Raw genomic sequence first — 21,104 nt, 5'->3', positions numbered from 1 at the left:
ACACAGATATATAGTGCACAGTAGGGATCGACCGATTATCGGTTTTGCCGATATTAATCGGCCGATAATCGCGATTTTGGACATTATCGGTAATTACCTTGCCGATATGCCAATAATGCGATCCTTCTGGTTCCTGAGCTGTTGCTCTGCGCTGTGGAATGATGAGTGACGTCGGAAGCAGAAGGATCGCGGACCCCCGAGAACAGGTAATTATAACACCGGGGAGGGGGCAATGGGGCATGTGGGCAGAGGATGGGGGCGGCGGCGGCGATGGGGCAACTGTGGTGGTTAGACTAGGGAGGACCCCAGGACAGGCAGGGGGAGAGAAGCGGGCATCGGCGGTCCATGGCACAGCAAAAGCCGCTGTAGTTCATTGATTTAAAGCACCCGCTTTAAATCATTGATCTGCAACAGCTTCTGCCCCACCGGGGGGGGGGGGGGGGGGGGGGGTGAGTGGGTGTTGAAATAGCCGATAATTTATACCGGAATATCGGTATAAGTTATCGGCTATCGGCCTGAAAGGTGACAGATTATCGGTATCGGCCCTAAAAAAATCGATATCGGTTGATCCCTAGTGCACAGGTCTCACCCCATCCACTTCTTTGCCTGTTATAAACAGAAGCCACAACACAGTAATGGATCTGTTGCACACCACCCAATGAAACTCACTTATATGCAATGGGTCCACTAGGTGTCCATTGTTCCAATGAGAGGAAAACTAAGGCAGCATTCATACCATGTTTGAGAGAACACGTTCATCATATGCTGAACGAAGCCATAGGCCACAAACTAAAGTGTGTCCTGTGTGGCCTCCGTTAGGGTAAAAGGCGACATCATACCTTCTATTTACTGGATAGGAAAGCAGAGCAAGGCTATGGCAATGTATGAATAAATGCAATATGAATTTAGCCTTGGGCTGCATATACACAGCAGTATACGGCCAGTATTTCTTATCAGTATTTGTAAGCCAAAGGCAGGAGTGAAGCCTACCCAGAGTAAAACTGTAATGGAAAGATTTTCCCTTTTTCCTGTTGTGAACCCACTTCTGGTTCTGGTTTACAAATACTGATTTCACAGCACGTTTCAGCCAGACGGTGGGGAACTTTCAAAATGGGCCGTGGCCGTATCCCTGCAGGGCCTGCGCTGCATCTCATTCATTTAAATGTGCAACGGCGTACCATGGCTTTCAGTCCAGCCACAAAACCGGACATGGTGCAAAAAAGAGTAAATCAGAGTCACTATCCGACTCAAGTTAAATCAATCTGACTCCACATTCAAATTAATGAAATGCAGCACAGGTCCGGTGCCCGACAGATCCGACTGCTGTCTGGCTGAAATGTGTGAATGCATCCTAATAGAGGGCACTGGATGCCATTCATTCCAATAGGCCAAACTGAATCACTGCTAACACTTTTCGGGCCATATGCTCTTTTCAGCAGACTCAAAACTGACTGCATTATCCAGTTGCCTTAAAATATTGCATAAGTCTATGGACCAAGCCGTAGGCTGTATTCAGACATGGTCATACAGCAGTCTTTGGTAAGGGAACGTTAACAGGTGAAAACACTATAATGAGCCAAGCAACCCATGTGAGAAACTAACAAACAGCCTCTGAGAAAGTATCGAAGAACATTTATGGAGAGACAACATCAGAGAAAACGTTACATCCATATCCTGGACAATACATTCAATATATAATGGTATGGATATTTTCCAGGTAGCTGAAAGATAAATCTGCTCAACAGAAGCCCTTTCTGTCCAAAAAGGAAGAAACTGACCAAATTGGCTCTAACCTTGGGGGAGGAGATTTACCCCAGGCTCTGTAGGCCTCAGTAATAATAGACCTGACCCATCAAGATATACAGCTTGTGGAAGCCTTAAATAGGACCTGCAACCAGAAGAAAAAGATTTGTGTCCTTCCTCCACTGTAATGGAGAACTGCTGCACTTAGACTAAGTTTCCACTTCTTTTTTTTACCTGGCAGTTTTTGGAGTCCTGCCACCGCAATTTTTGAGCTAAAGTCAGAAGTGGATCCATAAAGGGAGGAGAAGTGCAAGTCCTTCCTTTATATGTCCTATTCCTTTTGAATACATTTCTGGCTTTGGCTCAAAAACTGTAGTGGCTGTTTTCAAAAAACTGCCAGGAAAAAAAAAAACAAGCGGAAACTTAGCCTTACGTCCAAGCTGTGGAAGTTTCCTTCGCATTAATTTTTTAGGATTACCAAAGTAAGAAGGAATTACAATGTCCTGAGATCTATGGAATGAAGATTAAACTTTGGGTAGTAAGTTTGGATCTAACTAAAAGAGAAGATCCTCAGTTATGGTTCTTGGATGGACAAGACCTGGGTCTTACTATCTCTGCAGGCACATTGTACTGCCTATAAGAATACTGTCTTTAAGAGTCCGGAGCTCAAAAGGTTAAAAAGAACGACCTTCCAGAACTACACTGAAATACCTAGCTGGGCAAAGGTTCCTCTACCTTGGCCTAATTCTCTCTGTGGCCTTGATAAATAACCTTCTGTGTGAAACCCCTATCTACAAACGTGGACTTCTCAACGTCGAGGTGTAGGTTCTGGGTGTAAGTGTAAACTGGGCCTTGAGATAGGACATCCTGAAAGACCAGGAAGATGATCATCCTGGGACAGAACCTTCAGAACGAAGGACTATGCCCTCTTAAGCTATAGTGGAGCCACTAGGATGAGGCTGCATGACTAAGTAATTTTTGATATCCTCCCTGGATAGAAATAGCGTGACGCCCCCTCCCATAGACTTGCATTGAGGGGGGCTGGCGCGACGTCATGAGGGGTGTGGCTACGACGCTCCCAGCTCCAGCGTTCGGAACAGTTTGTTCCAAACGCTGAGCAGCGGAGTACCCCTTTAATGCCCTTCCCTCAGTAAACTGAATGAATTGTTCCTTACCGAATCAGATCCTGCACTCCAGACAAGTTTGTTGACGTTTGAAGTGTTATCACAAAGTTTGAAGGTGGGGAGAATTAAATGCTATGTGATAACCTTTCCAGATTACCTCGACTATCCAAGGATTGTGGATTAGGTCATCTCAAGTAGGGGTAAAAAGATACTCTACCCACATTGAGTCACTACTTTGAGGCAGCACCTCTACTGTTGGGGTCAAAAATAAAATTCCTTCCGTTCCTCCCTTTTTATAGGGCCAACGCCTATCTAACCTCCTCTACCCATTTGGTCTGGTTGTCAAGAAAAGCAAAAAGAAGGGTTTCTATCCCTAGATTTTTCTTCAGGAAACCCTTTTCCAGGATCTTGAAGACCATAAAGAGAGGAAGCACAGCTTATACTTCGAGGCCATATTTCCAGACAATGACTTAAAGGGATACTCCGGAGGAAATAATTTTTTTTCTCAAATCAACTGGGGCCAGAAAGTTAGATTTGTAGATCACTTAATCTTTCCAGTACTTATCAGCTGCTGTATGCTCCAGAGAAAGCTGTATAGTTCTTTCCAGTCTGACCACAGTAGTCTCTGCTGCCACCTCTGTATACTTTGCTATGGGGATTTTCTCCTGCTCTGGACAGTTCCTGACACAGAGGTGGCAGCAAAGAGCACTGTAGTCAGACTTGAATAAACTATACAACTTCCTCTGTAGTATACAGCAGCTGATAAGTGCTGGAAGGATTAAGATTTTTTTTTTTTTTAAGACATAATTTACAAATCTGTATAAAATTCTGACACTAGTTGAGTTGAAGACATTTCTTCTACTCCGGAGTACCCCTTTAAGCCAAAGAACGAGAAGACATTTTGTCCATAAGGTCTTTAATATGGGTAGAATGCTCAGAGGGCAGGATGGTACGTCTGGCAACTTTTGCCACAGGGATATCCCAACCTGGCATTTCTCACTCTTAAAAAGGGGTAGCACTTTTTAAACTCTTTGGCAGAAAAGCACTCTTTTCTGATTTTGCCCATTCACCTATGATAACCTTGTGAATATTTTTAGGTACAGGAAAGGCAAGCATGTGAATAGTTGGACTCCTTAAAAATCTATGGTAGCCATAAGTTCCTCAGTATCTTCCACATTAAAAAGATATGTTTTGAAGTCCACATCCTCCTCCTCTGTGGGACTTTCATTATGTTCTCCTCCACCTCGAACAACGAACAATTGTCCTTAGATTCAGAGAAGGAAACAGTCTTAGATTTCTTACTGGGGGGGACTTGGCATAGAGTCAGGGGAAGTATTTGATAAAGCTGAAAGGCTCCATCCTTAATCATGGTTCTAATATCCTGCATGAGGTCAGGAGATTCTTCTATAACTAGATAAGCCATACACAGTTTACCGAACAGGTTTAGAATGTCCTTTGCCACATTGGTTGTGATTTTTGTTTAGAAGCTGTAGATAAAAACTTTGTCCCCTGTGACCATCAAAGCTGGGTTTTTCCTGGAAAATTTCTGCCGGAGATCGAGCTGGCAGCACTAGGACCGAGCAAACTGCATTGCTGCTCCCATAGACTGCAATGCATTTCCGGGTGGATCTTTTGGGAGATCTGCTCAGAAATGCATTGCCATCTATGGGGACGGCAATGTAGTCAGCGTGATCCTAGTGCTGCCGGCTCGATCTCCAGTAGAAATTCTGCCCAGAAATTCCACAATGTGAACTCAGCCTAAGGGTATGTTCACACTGAGGAACTGGAGAGGAAATTACTCGAGTAATTCTGCTCGAAATCATATTACAATGAAAGTTCTATTTACTTTAATGGACTTCCCACTGCCCTGTTCACACTGAGGAATTTCTGCTAGCAGAATTCATTCTTCAGGCGGAATCCTTGAGTAGAAGCCCATTGAAGTCAATGGGATTTTTTTTTTCCTGACTAAATCCATTTCAAGTGGAATTCAAGCAGAATCCAGAAAAGTGGAATTGAATAGCCTCCTCCTTCATTCCTCTGCATTCCCTCATGGAAATTCTGCTCGAATTCCACTTGATGGATAAAATGACAGAAGGCAATAATTTACTGACTGAAATTATTCCTCGTGTGAACATACAGAGTGGAACTATAGGATCAAGAAGGTATAGAAAAACTTCAACCTATACCTCGACATTTCTGGGTAGGATATATTGGCCATTGGAGACAACTCATTCAGAATGTGAGTGGATTGCGTTGTTGAAGACTACATCACCTTTGGGATTAAATGAAGATACAATTTTTCATGCTTTCTGTAGGTTCACTGCTAATAGTGTTTTAATTTACATACTTGGGCTAGGTTTAAATTTTCAGGTAGAAGTGAGTGGGCTTAAGTCCTTTAGGGTTAGTTATGAAAATGTATTACCGTATATACTCGAGTATAAGCCGACCCGAGTATAAGCCGAGACCCTTAATTTCAACCCAAAATCCCATATTGACTCGAGTATAAGCCTAGGGTGGGAAATACATCATCCCCCCCTGTCATCATCCAGACCCGTCATTAACATCCTCATCATCATCACCGCCTGTCATCATCCAGACCCTCATCATCATCACCTGTCATCATCCCCTTGTCATCATCCCCCCTTCATCATCCCCTTGTCATCATCCCACACATCCCCCTTCATCATCCCCTTGTCATCATCCCACACATCCCCCCTCATCATCCCCTTGTCATCATCCCCACCCCCCTTCATCATCCCCTTGTCATCATCCCACACCCCCCCTTCATCATCCCACACCCCCCCTTCATCATCCTCTTGTCATCATCCCACACCCCCCCTTCATCATCCTCTTCTCATCATCCGCCCTCAGTGGTCTTCAACCTGCGGACCTCCAGAGGTTTCAAAACTACAACTCCCAGCGAGCCCGGGCAGCCATCGGCTGTCCGGGCTTGCTGGGAGTTGTAGTTTTGAAACCTCCGGAGGTCCGCAGGTTGAAGACCACTGCGGCCTTCGACATCATCCAGCCCCCTCTCACCCCCTTTTAGTTCTGTACAGTACTCACCTCCGCTCGGCGCTGGTCCGGTGCTGCAGGGCTGTCCGGAGAGGAGGTGGTCCGGTGGGATAGTGGTTCCGGGCTGCTATCTTCACCGGGGGCGCCTCTTCTCCGCGCTTCCGGCCCGGAATAGAGGCGTTGCCTTGACAATGACGCAGAAGTACGTTGGTAATGAACGTACCTCTGCGTCGTTGTCAAGGCAACGTGACTATTCTGGGGCCGGGCCCGAAGCGCTTAGAAGAGGCCTCCCCGGTGAAGATAGCAGCCCGGAACCACTATCCCACCGGACCACCTCCTCTCCGGACAGCCCTGCAGCACCGGACCAGCGCCGAGCGGAGGCGAGTACTGTACAGAACTAAAGGGGGGTGAGAGGGGGCTGGATGATATCGAAGGCCGCAGTGGTCTTCAACCTGCGGACCTCCAGAGGTTTCAAAACTACAACTCCCAGCAAGCCCGGACAGCCGATGGCTGCCCGGGCTTGCTGGGAGTTGTAGTTTTGAAACCTTCGGAGGTCCGCAGGTTGAAGACCACTGCGGGTGGAGAGTTCACTCGAGTATAAGCCGAGGGGGGTGTTTTCAGCACGAAAAATCGTGCTGAAAAACTCGGCTTATACTCGAGTATATACGGTATATTAAATTATTTTTTTTTCTTTTTGTTATTGTTGTTCAGACAACCTGTGACATTTGATACATTTGCAGCTTTATTTCCAGATGACACATCGTAGGATATTCACACCAATATTCATACCAATTATGCATGATGACTTTTGGTTCACCTATATTTCAAGAATTCTGATATATATTCATCTATGATCACATTATGTGAAACGTTTAGTCATAATGTTTATTGTGGGTCATGGTTAATTTTTTATTTAATATTTATTTATGAACTGGTCACTAGGGCAATATATGTGTACATTTATTGTAGTTTATACAGGTATAAATTTGACATACAATTAATATATTAATATTTTTTATTTATTAGTGTTGAGTATTTATGAATTGGTCACTATATTTTTGCACACATTTTATTTACAAATATTTTTATCTTTTACTTTTTGTGCAATGAATTCAATTCTTCAAGAACATCCTCAAGGAGGAAGGCCTATCGTTGTCACAATCTAGCCTAAAATCCAGAGATGTCTTCATAAATGTAAATCCAGGGGCTTTATCTCATGATGTAAAAAACTAACGCCACTTAATACATATGAACGAGGTTCAACAATTGTGTAAACATACGACTCGCAGTCAGCTCACCAACACACAATAGAACTGTACACAACTAAATAAGATAACAGCATGTTTATGAAGTTCAAAAACCAAGGGCACTTGAGCCAAAACCCATTTAAAAACCATCAAAAAATTTACTAATAAAACAATGAAACCAGATGACACCTCCGATAAGGTGACAGATTCTGGGATTCTTACATTCCCAAGCCTAGGTCAAGACATGTCCCATAACCTGGGGGCCTACAAGGTGTAGGTCATTGCTAAAAAGCATTAGACCGCTCAGTGCCATAATGTGACAACACAAAGACTACGGTATACCAAAATAAAATAAGGGCACATTCCCACATGCAGCCAAAACTGTGCCCCTATGCGTTCATCAAGTATTGGCAACATCGCATGGCCATTGGTGAACGCAAAAGGAAGTGGTTTTGGCCTAATGCTTCATTAGTATGTGGGAATGAGGCCTAAAAATGGATTATTATAAGACTTCATACAAAACTAGTGGTTTGTTGTACTGTGTCACCTGATCACATGATGGTGGCAATATAAGTGGGGCATTTAATGCTGCAGCACACCAGGCCACTGGTAAACTCTACCTACTGGCCACAGGAGATGGCAAAGTTCTCAAACCTTTTCGGGATGTTGGCTTTAAAGGGGTACTCTAGTGGAAAACTTTATTTATTTATTTTTTTTTTTTTAAATCAACTGGTGCCAGAAAGTTAAACAGATTTGTAAATAACTTCTATTAAAAATCCTCCCAGTACTTATTAGTTGCTGACTACTACAGAGGAAATTATTTTCTTTTTTGAACACAGTGCTCTCTGCTGAATTACGAGCACAGTGCTCTCTGCTGACATCTCAACATATGTTTTCTATGGGGATTTTCTCCTACTTTGGACAGTTCTTAAAATGAACAGAGATGTCAGCAGAGAGCACTGTGGTCATGATGTCAGCAGAGAGCATTGTGTTCCAAAAAGAAAAGAATTTCCTCTGTAGTATTCAGCAGCTAATAAGTACTGGAAGGATTAAGATTTTTTTTAATAGAAGTACTTTACAAATCTGATTAATTTTCTGGCACCAGTTGATTTAAAAAAAAAAATTAATAAATAAATTTCCACCGGAGTACCCCTTTAAAATCAACTGTATATTCAAACTTACACGGCCTTAAAGGGGTACTCCGCTGCTCAAAATACTGTTCCGAATGCTGGAGCCGGGAGCTAGTGACGTCATAACTCCGCCCCCTCATGACATCACACCCCGCCCCCTCAATGCAAGTCTATGGGAGGGGGCGTGACGGCCATCATGCCCCCTGCCATAGACTAGCATTGAGGGGGCGGGGTGTGACGTCCTCAGGGGGCAGGGCTATGACGTCACGAGCTCCCGGCTCCAGCATTCGGAACACTTTGTTCCAAATGCTGGGCAGTGGAGTACCCCTTTAAGGCAATGGCGTTTCAATTATTCCAAGAAAGCAATGGCTCGAGCATGACCTCCGTACTAGCTCTACCTGAATACTCTTTTCACACTCCTAACTCAGGTCCTTAAGTACCTGAAAAGGGCAGTTTCTAGAGGCCTCCCCCAGATCTGGATGTTTACAATAATTTGGGGCCCAGCAGGGAGCGCCTACAGCATCTACACTGTCAGGTGCAGGTATGAGGTGTCCCCCATTGTCCGGTCTCAGCGGGTGGCCATCAGGAGGTTACAGATGTGTAACCTCACAGAACCAATCATGGTCTTTTAGTATATATGTATGCTTGTACATAAGTGTAAACACAAATTTTAGTTTTAAATACCCCCATATCAAAAATTAAAGTCACCCCCATTTTTATTTTTTTTAAACTAAAACACAATCACTTTGTTGCGTGTGAAAATGTCTGAACTATTAAAATAACACGTAATCAAAACGTTACGTAATAAAGTATCAAAATGGCAGGAGTTGCAGGATTTTTTTAACCACATCCAAAGTCACTAAAATATGGAATAAAAAGCGATTAAAAAAGGTCAGATCAATGGCAAAATGGTACCTCTAAAAGTAAAAATTAAGGCACAAAAAAATTAGTCCCAATATAGCTCTGTAGATGGAAACATAAAATTAAGTTAAAGGGGTAAGAAAATTTCAATTTAAATAAGTGTCAGAGACATGTAAAAAGTTTTTAGCAGTCGGGTCTCAATGCCAAGACTCAATTGTAGTAAAATATAACAAAAACGACACAACTTTGGTATTATAAAATTGCATTTGTTTTCAATTTGACCTCATTTAAAGGGGTACTCCGCCCCTAGACATTTTATCCCCTATCCAAAGGATAGGGGATAAAATGTTAGATCGCCTCGGTCCCGCTGCTGGGGACCCCGGGGATCGCTGCTGCAGCACCATGCTATCATTACAGCACAGAGCGAGATCACTCTGCACGTAATGAGGGGCAATACAGGGGCCGGAGCATCGTTACGTCACGGCTCCGCCCCTCGTGATGTCACGGCCCGCCCCCGCCAATACAAGTCTATGGGAGGGGGCGCAGCGGTCGTCACGCCCCCTGCCATATACTTGCATTAAGGGGACGGGCCGTGATGTCACAAGTGGTGGAGCCATGACGTCACGCTGCTCCGGCCCCTGTATCGCCCGTCATTACGCACAGAGCGAACTCGCTCTGTGCAGTAATGATGGCGGGGTGCCGCAGCGGCGATCCCAGGGCTCCCCAGCAGCGGGACCACGGCGATCTAACATCTTATCCCCTATCCTTTGGATAGGGGATAAGATGCCAGGGGCGGAGTACCCCTTTAATGGTAAAATGAAGGGTGTGGTTACCACAAAAAAAAACACATTTATAAATAAATAAAAGCCCTCATATGGGTCTGTAGACAGAAAAACAGTAATGGCTCTTAGAAGGAGGGGAGGAAAAAAAATGTAAATTCAAAAATGTTAATGTCCTGGGTTGTTAAAGGGTTAACTCAGTACATAAGTGGACATGGAAGAAAAGGGCAGGAAGATTCAACCAAGAGAAGACAGGGGGGAGCATAATTATTATGGCTTGTATACAAAGTTCCAAACCTATAAAAAGCAGTTTTACATTGTACTTGGAATTTTTTGAAAGTGGGTGGGGCTTAGAGGAAAGATGGCGCGGCCTAAAGCAGCCTAGCTCTTTCCTATTATTTATACAATCTACTGGTATCACTCAAGAACAGAAAAGCCAGAAAACATCTATAAAACAAACAAAAAAAAAATGCGACCCAGGTTTGGAGCAAGATTTTTTGGGCAAATGGAACCAAAATGACATTGACCAGAATGGTGGGAAAGTATAAAACATCATGTGTTATACATGGTGGAGGTGATGTTATGACATGGGCATGTATGGTGCCAATGGGACTGGCTCACTGGTATTCATTGATGATGTGGCTGTGTATAGATGGAGCAGGATGGATTATGAAGTGTATAGAGGGGAGACTTTATGCTCACATTCAGCCAAATACTGATAAAACGGCACTTATAGATGGAAAATTACCCAGTCTCCCTCGATCCCCGCTCTAATCCTTTCTTTGTGCCTGGATTTTCCCGTTTTACAGATGGCATTTGCGTTATGTTATTTTATTGTGGCCCTCTTGGCAAGGGGTCTTTTGGTGCCCCCTGCCGCCTATTGTCATGACTTTTTCCTAGTTTTCTGTTTTACTTATTTCCCTCTGCGTAGGAATTGTTTTGTGATATACCGGTACTTAAACAGGTACTCCACTTGAAAAATAAAAAATAAATTATCAACTGTTGCCAGAAAGTTAAACAGATTTGTAAATTAAAAAAATATTTTAATCCTTCCAGTACTTATTAGCTGCTGTATGTTTCAGAGGAAGTTATTTTCTTCTTGAATTTCCTTTCTGTCTGACCACAGTGCTCTCTGCTGACATCTCAGTCCATTTTAGGAACTGTCCAGAGTAGGAGCAAATCCCCATAGCAAACCTCTCCTGTTCTGGACAGTTCTTAAAATGGACAGAGGTGTCAGCAGAGAGCACTGTGGTCAGACCGGAAAGGAAATTAAAAAAGAAAATAACTTCCTCTGGACCATACAGCAGTTGATAAGTACTGGAAGGACTAAGATTTTTTAATAGAAGTAATTTACAAATCTGTTACTTTCTGGCTCCAGTTGATTTAAAAAAAAAAAAAAAATCTTTTCCAGGGGAGTACCCCTTTAACCCCTTAAGGACTCAGACAATTTTATTTTTATGTTTTAGTATTTTCCTCCTCGCCTTCAAAAAATCATAACTCTTATATTTTCATCCACAGTCTAGTATGAGGGCTTGTTTTTTTGTATGACCAGCTGTCCGTTATAATGCCATCACTCACTTTACCATAAAATGTATGGCGCAACCAAAAAAAAACTATTTATGTGGGGAAATTAAAAAGAAAACCGCAATTTTGCAATTTTTTAAGGTTTCGTTTTCACGCCGTACAATTTACGGTAAAAATGACATGTGTTCTTTATTCTTTGGGTCAATCCGATTAAAATGATACCCATGATGACATACTTTTCTATTACTGTTGCGCTTAAAAAAAAAAAATTGCAAACTGTTTAACCAAATTAGTACGTTTAAAATCCCCTATTTTGAAGACCTATAGCTTTCAATTTTCCATGTAAGCGGTGGTATGAGGGCTAAGTTTTTTGCGCCGTGATCTGTAATTTTTATAGATACCATATTTGCTTATATAAAACTTTTAATACTTTTATAAATTTTTTGGGGAATAAAAGGTTTTAAAAAAAGCAGCTATTTTGGCCTTTTTTTTACGTTCACCGTACGGTATTATAAACATTTTATTTTAATAGTTGGGATATTTACGCACGTGGCGATACCAAATATGTATATAAAATATATATATATATATATATTTTATTTTTTACACTTTTTGTGGGTGAAATAGGGAAAATGGGACAATTTACGTTTTTATTGGGCAGGGGGGTTTTAAATTTTTTTAAAACTTTTTTTAATTTTATTTTTACACTTTAATAGTCCCCATAGGGGACTATGCATAGGACATAGCACTGATCAGTATGATCAGTCATCTTCTGCTCTGGTCTGCTCGATCGCAGACCAGAGCAGAAGACCCGAGGAATGCAGCTGAGGCAGGTGAGGGGACCTCCCGCTGCCATGATGGATGATCGGATCGCCGCGGCAGCGCTGTGGGCGATCCGATCATCCATTCAAAGTACCGCGATGCTGCAGATAGCATGATCTGTATTGACCACGGCATCTGAGGTTAATGGCGGACATCCGCACGATCGCCGATGTCCGCCATTACGGGCGGGTCCCTGGCAGCTATCAGCAGCTGGGACCTCCCGCGCATGACACGAGCATCGCTCCGATGCTCGCGGTTATGCATAGGACGTAAATGTATGTCCTGGTGTGTTAAGTACCAGCTCACCAGGACGTACATTTACGTCCTGCGTCGTTAAGGGGTTAAAGGGAAACGGTCAACCGCTCACCCGCACTATAACCTGATACACCGGGTTATAGTGCGGGTGAACAGGAGACCGATGCGGGGTCTCGGACTGCTATACCTACCTGCAGTCCAGAGCCCTGATCCTCCGAAGGTCCCCCTCTTCCAGCTCTGACTTGCGCTCTGGAGACGGGCCCGTCGGCTAGATTTAAATATTCTTAGGCGCCGTTCAGGTGAACACTCAGTAGGCACGAGCGCTCACGTGACCAGGTGTATCGGGTTATAGTGTGGATGAAGGGGTGACCGTTTTCCTTTAAAGCAAACTAAAGAAATTGAACATTTTGATCATCTGACATCAACCTGATTGGGCAAGAAGACAAAACTGAAGCAGAAAAACCCAGCGATTAAAGGCAGGTGCGGTAAAGGCAAATGGAGGAAACAAAGCATTTGGTGATCTCCACGCATTTCAGACTTCAGCCAGCCATTGTTTATAAAGTCAACAATCGAACATCAGATGGCTGGCACTGCTTTGGTGTGGATGTATGCGTCTGATTAGCAATCAGATATGCCGGTCTCAGCAGTGAGGCTATAATTCGGAGCCCTCTCTCCGTCGCACCTTGGTGCACAACCCGCCAAAGGAAACAAAAGTCCATACATAGAACAAGAAAGAAACAAAATGCGGGGGCACTCACGTTTGAGGTGATCAGGTAGGCTTCTTTATTTTCTTAGTGCAAATAAAATCAATGCATAGCGGGGCGTCAGAGGACGATAGCTATTTCGTGCCGCTCCCGGCACTTCTTCAGGGTACCTGAAGAAGTGCCGGGAGCAGCATGAAATAGCTATCGTCCTCTGACGCCCCGCTATGCATTGATTTTATTTGCATTAAGAAAATAAAGAATCCTACCTGATCACCTCAAACGTGAGTGCCCCCGCATTGTTTCTTTCTTGTTCTATTGTTTTTAAAGTATTTGCTTTCTGGTATTAACCATAATCCTTATTTATTTTTATGAAAGTTTATGCAACGAACTGTGAAAATGGAAGGACTATGTAAACAAATGGCTGTAAATGGATAATACAAGATTTTTGTTAACCCTGTTGAACTAAAGCTAAAAGTCTACATCTACTGATGGCATTGCTTTACATCATTATGGTGGTGTAGAGGTGAAGTTATCACTGTCTAGATAACTTCTGGACTCATTTGGACATCTGTTAAAAAGGGGTTTTCTGTGCAAATACAACTGACAGCCTATCCTCCAGACAGGCACAGGCAATAACTAAGTGGTAGGGTGCCCACACTTGGCACCTGTTCGGCACAGTTGTGCGACTATGCCGAACAGTTCATTGGTGGGTGAGCCAGGTGTCAGCCTATCCTGATAATAAGCCATCAACTGTATTTGCCGGAAAGTCCTTTATGTCTCCTCACATCTTTATTGCGGCTTTGGTTTATAACAGAAGCTACAGGTCTTTGCCCGGTACAATGGGCGACAGACTCAATTGGTAGATGTGGCATGCCCCAAAACTTGAAGCATACAGGGTTACAGCAGAGGCCCCATGCAATCGAATGGGTGTCCTACTATGGCTTCAGGCAAAATACATGAGAGCAGTAAACCTACGGTGCAGGCAACATAGTGGTATTTCTAAAGCAAGCTACTACCCTATACCAAGTACAGTTTATTTGATCAGTGCTCAGCTGCTGCCCCCCTCACCTTCATCACAAGTACATGGATACTATATGTGACATCTCAGTCAATGAGAAATAACTATGGATCTTCTAGGACAGGTTCCGGCAACCAATAACTTACACACATATACTTAGAGTAAAAGAAAGTTCTACTGTAGAGCAAAAATGTATAACACACAAAGACCACCGCATTGTTTAGTAAATTTCCAGTAAAAATTGCCAAACTATTTTCTCCATATCAAATCATGTTTGATTCTAGAATTTCTATTAGAATGACGACACCCCCAACACCAAACAAAAATAACAAAAGAAAAAAATGGAGCACTATGGGAGAAAACCACCACAAACTGCCTGAAAAATGCCAACCTACATCATGCTGTTTTTGAAAGGAAAATGCGTGCAGACTGAACTGCTTTTTCAATGTGACAGGTTCCCTTTAAGTCCGTTACCCTTTGCAGACTCTTTCCCAGTCTACACTGCAAAGTTTAATGTAAAATGCGCACACAGGTGTTCTGCAGAATTTCCATGCAGATGGCCTTTGTGGTACAGATTTTTATGAGGATAACAATATGACCTACTAGTCAGTATAAACCTATAAACCTTGTCCCATGTCATGAAAGTCACTGGGACAGTGTGAATGGGCAAGCCTTTTAGTGCCAGCAGATCAACACTTTCTTAGGGTGTGTTAAGAATTGGAATTTTTATTTTCCACACTGATTTTTTTAGAATTTTTTTTTTTTTTTTTAAATGTTCAGCAAAGACAGGGTTTATCTGGACATCCTATCACTCTTTCCATATTAATAATTTAATAAAATGCCTATGATTTCCAAAATGGCTGTAAATCTTTAATTTTCTGTGAGCCAGGGATGAAGCAGGAGGACGGCCATGTGATGATGCCACCAGCAATGCAAGAGCTTGTGACATTATCACTGCAAGTGGAGATCAAGGGTAGAAGGGAACAATGCACGGCAACAGGTAAGGTAGTTAGAGAAAGGTACAAGGGAAAAAGCCAGGATACACACTTGGGTCTGATTGCAGGCTGGTGATGATGCAATATGATGTCATCAGTGATGTTGTAAAACAGGCACAAAGGCTTCTTACCGTCTGTATCAGTGTCCTGGTGCCAAGGTGGAAAGGGTGGCAGTGGATGACCGGGTGAGCGGGCTAGCAGTCGAGCAAGGACATGGATGGGAGACACTGTGAGCTCCCAGTTGGTGATACCAAAGTCTCGCAGGTGGGCACGGGCGTGACTGGAGAGGCCAGCACGAGTGTCGAAACCAGCACCACAGAATTCGCACCGCATCAGGCTGAAGGTACTGGGGTCGAAGTTCGCCACTGCAGAGGGGGAGATGACATCACCTGGCGTCTCAATGTTGCTCACCCGGCCTCCTCTGCAACTAGACCCTGCTCACCTTATTCTAACTGTGCTAACCAATGAGGCAACCAGACTCCTTTACAAAGCTGGGGTCACCTTCATCCTGTAATTACCTATTAGCTTACCCTGCCCCTTGTCAGATCAGATTTACTATAACTTTACTGTGTAACCCATTATCTTTCTAGTTCAGACTCACCTAGCATAGCCCCCTTCCTTCCTCCTCAGCTCACACTAACTCCACCTAACTTTCCCCAAGCCTCCTGAGCTCTGGACTACTCCATGAAGTGTAGCCTCAGATCTTACTCACTTCGCCTAGCATAGCTCTCTACTATCCTCCTCAGTGCATACTCACTCCACCTAGCATAGACCCCAACCATCCTCCTCATCTCAAACTCACCATACCTAGATTAGCCCTCCTACCTTCCTCCCCAGATCACTCTCTCCACCTAGCATAGTCCCCATCCTCCTCTATAACACTCAATCTATTATAGCAAAAAGTGTCCTACATACCAGAGTGGCTCATATGCAAGATAAACTGTGCCTCATCCAGGCTGATGCCAGACACTGTTCAGCTATTCAGTTGCCTGACCTTCAGTGTTCATCACTGCTCTATATGTCCTTTGCTCGCCTATTAGGGTGCCACAATGGCCCTCATGTACCTCATGCAGCAGTTTTGTATAAGCAATGAACTAGTCAGACTAGACCCCTTCCTAAGCATACATCCCTCACCTTATGGAACCTTTGATTTCTCTATGTAAATTGAGCATTTCCACCTAAAAATAAAGACTAGGTTCACTTATGAAACAATCCTGGTCTCTGATCCGAATGACTGTAGTGTAGTGGAAGCAATATGGGGCTTATTGTTAAATGCAATCACGGGTAGCCAAAGGCTCAGCAGCAAAACTACTCAGGTGAGGATTTGGAGCCTACCAGCCCACCCTGGCCTTCAGACCAAGGACATCACATGCTTCATACTTCGATTTATCAAAACTTAAATATACCTAGTCTAAAGCATGGGGGCAAGATGCATGACACAGAGATAAAAAAAAAAGCAAAAAGAAAAAAAATGCCATCCCTCTTAACCTGTCTCTATTTCCATTGGCACCCTGCAGGGCGGTGCAGTGTCCCCCCCCTATATTTTCATACTTTGTCTAGAACCTCCTGTCTGACCTGTAAAAACCAGATATTGCCAAAATACTCTAAAGCCATCTAAAAGTTGTGGAACATACAGATGATCATATCCTTTCCCTGAATCTCTATACCTAATCTGCCCATGGAGCTGAACAATCACAATTCTCATTCCAAAAGTCAGGGGCTCTACAGCTGACCGTACACAACCAATAGCTTTGGCCAAATACTTGGTTGGCGGGAGCTCTCTCTCCTGACCCGTCCCTCATGTACATGTACACTAAGCTGAGCGTTCATGTGTTCTGAATGGAGAGAAATAGGTAAGCTAATGCCAGACTCCTTTGGTGATGGCTTATTTTCCTGAAAACAAAAGGGTGAGACAGTTGAAATTCAACACACCCGATCCTTATCTCCCCCGACTGATTTCGCAGACACATGTCTAATGTATATGGGGGGTTTCTCTTCCCTCCTTTCTAGAGGAGGACACGCAAGGCTGCTTCAGGTTTAAGAGGTCAAGAGACTCAATCACCTCTCAGGGAATCCTTGTGAGGAGAGAGATTGTTTACGGCAGTTTTCTTCCTATACTCAGCAAATTTAGGACAGATATAGGGGGAGATTTATGAAAGCCTGTCCAGAGGAAAAGTGGCCCAGTTGCCCATAGCAACCAATCAGATCGCTTCTTTCATTTTTAACAAGGCCTCTGCAAAATGAAAGTAGCCATCTGATTGGTTGCTATGGGCAACTGGACCACTTTTCCTTTGCACAGGTTTTGATAAATCTCCCCCATAGTCTCCTAGACAAAATCGCTTAAATCGATTGGACATTGCTCCATTCTTAGGGATGTTAAAGGGGTACTCCAGTGGTAAAACTTTTTTTTTTTGTTATCAACTGGTGCCAGAAAGTTAAACAGATTTGTAAATTACTTCTAATAAGAAATCTTAATCCTTCCAGTATTTTTTGAGGGGCTGTATACTACAATGAAAATGTTTTTCTTTCTGGATTTCTCTTATGTCACGACCGCAGTGCTCTCTGCTGACCTCTGCTGTCCATTTTAGGAACTGTCCAGAGCAGCATATGTTTGCTATGGGGATTTTTCTCCTGCTCTGGACAGTTCCTAAAATGGACAGCAGAGAGCACTGTGGTCGTGACATAAGAGAAATGTTTTCCACGGGAGTACCCCTTTAAGCATCTCTCCCAACTATCTTGTCGCTTAGGTCTTTATTCACCAAGATTATATTGGAAGGCACAGTAAACCTGCTAGAATTCCCAGATCTCTACTAAGCCATTCTGAGACAAAGGAAGACTTCCCTTTACCTGATCTTAGGTCCTTCAACACTGGTGCTATACATTATAAATTGGTGGCGAACACAATTCCTGCTCTACCATGAGTTCCATTCAAACCCACACATGAAACCTTCTCCCCATCTCCCCTGGGCTGGATAGAATTCCTTTTGTCAATGTCTAACCAAGACAAAACCTCTACAATTCTGGAAGGTACATCATAAAAATTTCCATCCGCATTAAAGGGGTAGTCCGGAGGAAAATTTTTTATTTATTTTATTTTTTTTTAAATCAACTGGTGCCAGAAAGTTAAACAAATTAGTAAATTACTTCTATTAAAAAATCTTTTGAGCAGCTATTTGCTATGGAGGAAATTCTTTTCTTTTTTAATTTATTTTTTGCCTTGTCCACAGTGCTCTCTGCTGATGCCTGATGCCCGTATCAGGAACTGTCTACAGCAGGAGAAAATCCCCATAGTAAACCTATGCTGCTCGGGACAGTTCCTGATACGGACAGTGGTGTCAGCAGAGAGCACTGTGAACAAGACAAAAAAAGAAATTAGTAAAGAAAAAGAAGTTTCTCTGTAGCATACAGCTGCTTAAAAGTACTGGAAGGGTAAAGATTTTTTAATAGAAGTAATTTACAATTCTGTTTAACTTTCTGGCACCAGTTGACTTGATTTATAAAAAAAAAAAAAAGTTTTCCACTGGGGTACCCCTTTAACAATATTATCCTTCTTCAAGGAAAGTGACACAACATTACCATTTCCTCCACTCTCTTTAGCCCCCAGGGGAATTCTCACGATTTAAAGCTGGACATACATTTAAGACACAAATGTTCTGACAATAGTTCTCTCTTCTGATCCTCTCTGTATAACAGAGCATGCATGGTTTCTGAATGGGGAGAGAGGAGTAAGCTGCAGACAAAAACTTCTCCCAAGAGCAAAAGGGTCCGCCACATTGAAATCCCACATGCCAGACCATTCCTTGCCATGACATCTGCAATTAAGAAAAAGTTGGGAGGCCCCATAAGTATGAAGCAGATCCCATCAAACTTGGCAGGTCATGTGAATGAACAGCTTTAGGCTGGATTTCCATTTGGCATTTTTGGCAATGTAAACTTAAAGGGGTACTCCGCCCTAGACATCTTATCCCCTATCCCCTGCAGTCCCCCCAAGTTATCTGCTGTGCAGAGCTAAGTTTGCTCAGTGGCTGATGACTCACGATACAGGGGTCAGAGTATAGTGACGCGCGGTACCGCCCCCTAGTGATGTCACGCCCTGCCCCCTCAATGCAAGTCTATGGGAGGGGGCGTGACGGCCGTCATGCCCCCTCCCATATACTTGCATTGAGGGTGTGGGGCGTGACATCACGAAGATATGGAGCCGTGACGTCACGATACCCCGTCCCTTGTATCGCCCGTCATCAGCCATGGAGCGATCTTGGCTCCTTGCAGCTCATGAACGGGGGTGCTGAAGGAGAGATCCGCCGCTGGGGACCCCTGCGAGCAGACATCTTATTCCCTATCCTAGATAGGGGATAAGATGTCTAGGGGCGGAGTACCCCTTTTAATGGCCCAGATTTATCAAATTGTGTAAGAGAAAAAGTGGAGTGATTTTCTAACAGCAACCAATCCCAGCTCAGCTAACAAGCTCTGGAAAAGTGAAACCCGAGCCGTGATTGGTTGTTGTGGAAAAATCCCTTTATTTGGTCTCTCACACAGTTTGATAAATCTTCTCTTATGTGCCCATGCCCAAAGTCTCCACTGGAGGCTATTTGTATTTTCTGGGGATGTTCCATGTTGATCATGGAATCAGGTCAGACCCATGACCTCTAAACATATGGCTTGCTTTTCTTCTATCTGCCTCACTCGCTCCATTTCTCCACCATCTATGGAAAGTCACTTTCACCATAAAATCAATGATCCAACAATTATTGTGACCCAAGCTTGTATGCTCGCTCTCCAACGTCATACAAAACATACCAACAGTTGGTCAGGGTTCTCTAGAACAGGTAGGATCCCTGTGTCATGCACCTTCCCCTCAGTCCTTGCCCCCAGTATAAAGCAATATATCAGTATTCATTTTAAGGTAGAAATGCTCATTTTTGTAGCTGGACTAGTTTTTCCACTTTTAAAAGCCACTAGCCCTGAGATACATACATTGCACACATACCTCCCTGTACACAGGTATCCTGACTACACAATCTATTTTATTGTTCTCTATGGAGCCCCATACATAATACTTAATTTGGTATTCAATGCATAACATGACAAAATGATCATCAGCAATCTGCAACAAACGTGACATTTTTCTATAATATCTATAATAAATATGTATTATAGCCATTACAGAAAAATATACTTTTTTTTACAGATACAACAATATTCCATTAAATATTTAAAAAAAAGACAAACTACACTAAAAACAATATCAAATGTTCATATATCAGATGAAATGCCCAAATTGACTCTATAAAACTATTCATAAAAAATATAGGTTAAAGGGAAATTCCACTTCCGAAAACACTTGAATTATAAAATCAAGAAATCATGCCACTAGGCCAAATACTAAGCTGAGACTTCCTGTTCTGTCTGTAATGATAAGAAGGAGGCTGCTGGAAAGTGATCTGTTTAGCACTACAGTAAAAGGTGATACTCGTAGATAGAGCAGACAATAGATGAAGCTTATAGCTCAGCCTCCCCCTCTCTTTAGAATGACCTCTGCACAGACCACAGAGTCCGCCCAGTAATCTCCTCCTGTCTATTGTTGCCTATGTCCATGGGGCGGGGCTTGCTATAAAGCATTTCTCTTAAGTACAAAAAAAAAATAATAAAGTTAAAAAAAATATTAGAAAACTGAATCTGATTTAAAAAACAAAAAACAAAAAAAATAACCTTTTCAGTATCTGTTCCTAAGGGCCAAAAAGAAAATCTAGGCAATACTTTCCCTTTAACAGCTTAAATGCATTGAAAAATTATCCTATGGAAACAGGCAGAAGAGAATATCCACTGTCAGACATGTGACCTAACTGTATAACTTATCTGAACTCCCATAATGCACTGCTCTCTGGTAACA

The 21,104-nt window shown here is 43.0% G+C and overlaps 1 protein-coding gene across 6 annotated transcripts in view; it reads right to left on the bottom strand.

The window, feature by feature from the left end:
• WIZ (WIZ zinc finger) overlaps positions 1-21,104 on the bottom strand; it is an 85,099-nt gene that overhangs the window by 39,467 nt on the left and 24,528 nt on the right. For 5 of the 6 annotated variants that reach the window (XM_056570829.1, XM_056570827.1, XM_056570825.1 and 2 more), the window contains exon 5: positions 15,346-15,579. The exons of the other annotated variant lie outside the window; for it this stretch is intronic. In XM_056570829.1, coding sequence (XP_056426804.1) covers positions 15,346-15,579 — 234 coding nt within the window. The remainder of the gene's footprint in view (positions 1-15,345; positions 15,580-21,104) is intronic. 6 annotated transcript variants of the gene reach the window in all.

This window comes from Hyla sarda, chromosome 4, assembly GCF_029499605.1.
Source record: "Hyla sarda isolate aHylSar1 chromosome 4, aHylSar1.hap1, whole genome shotgun sequence".
Taxonomy (NCBI): domain Eukaryota; kingdom Metazoa; phylum Chordata; class Amphibia; order Anura; family Hylidae; genus Hyla; species Hyla sarda.
Note: the sequence above shows the minus strand (reverse complement) of the source record. Positions and strands in the feature narration are given on the sequence as shown.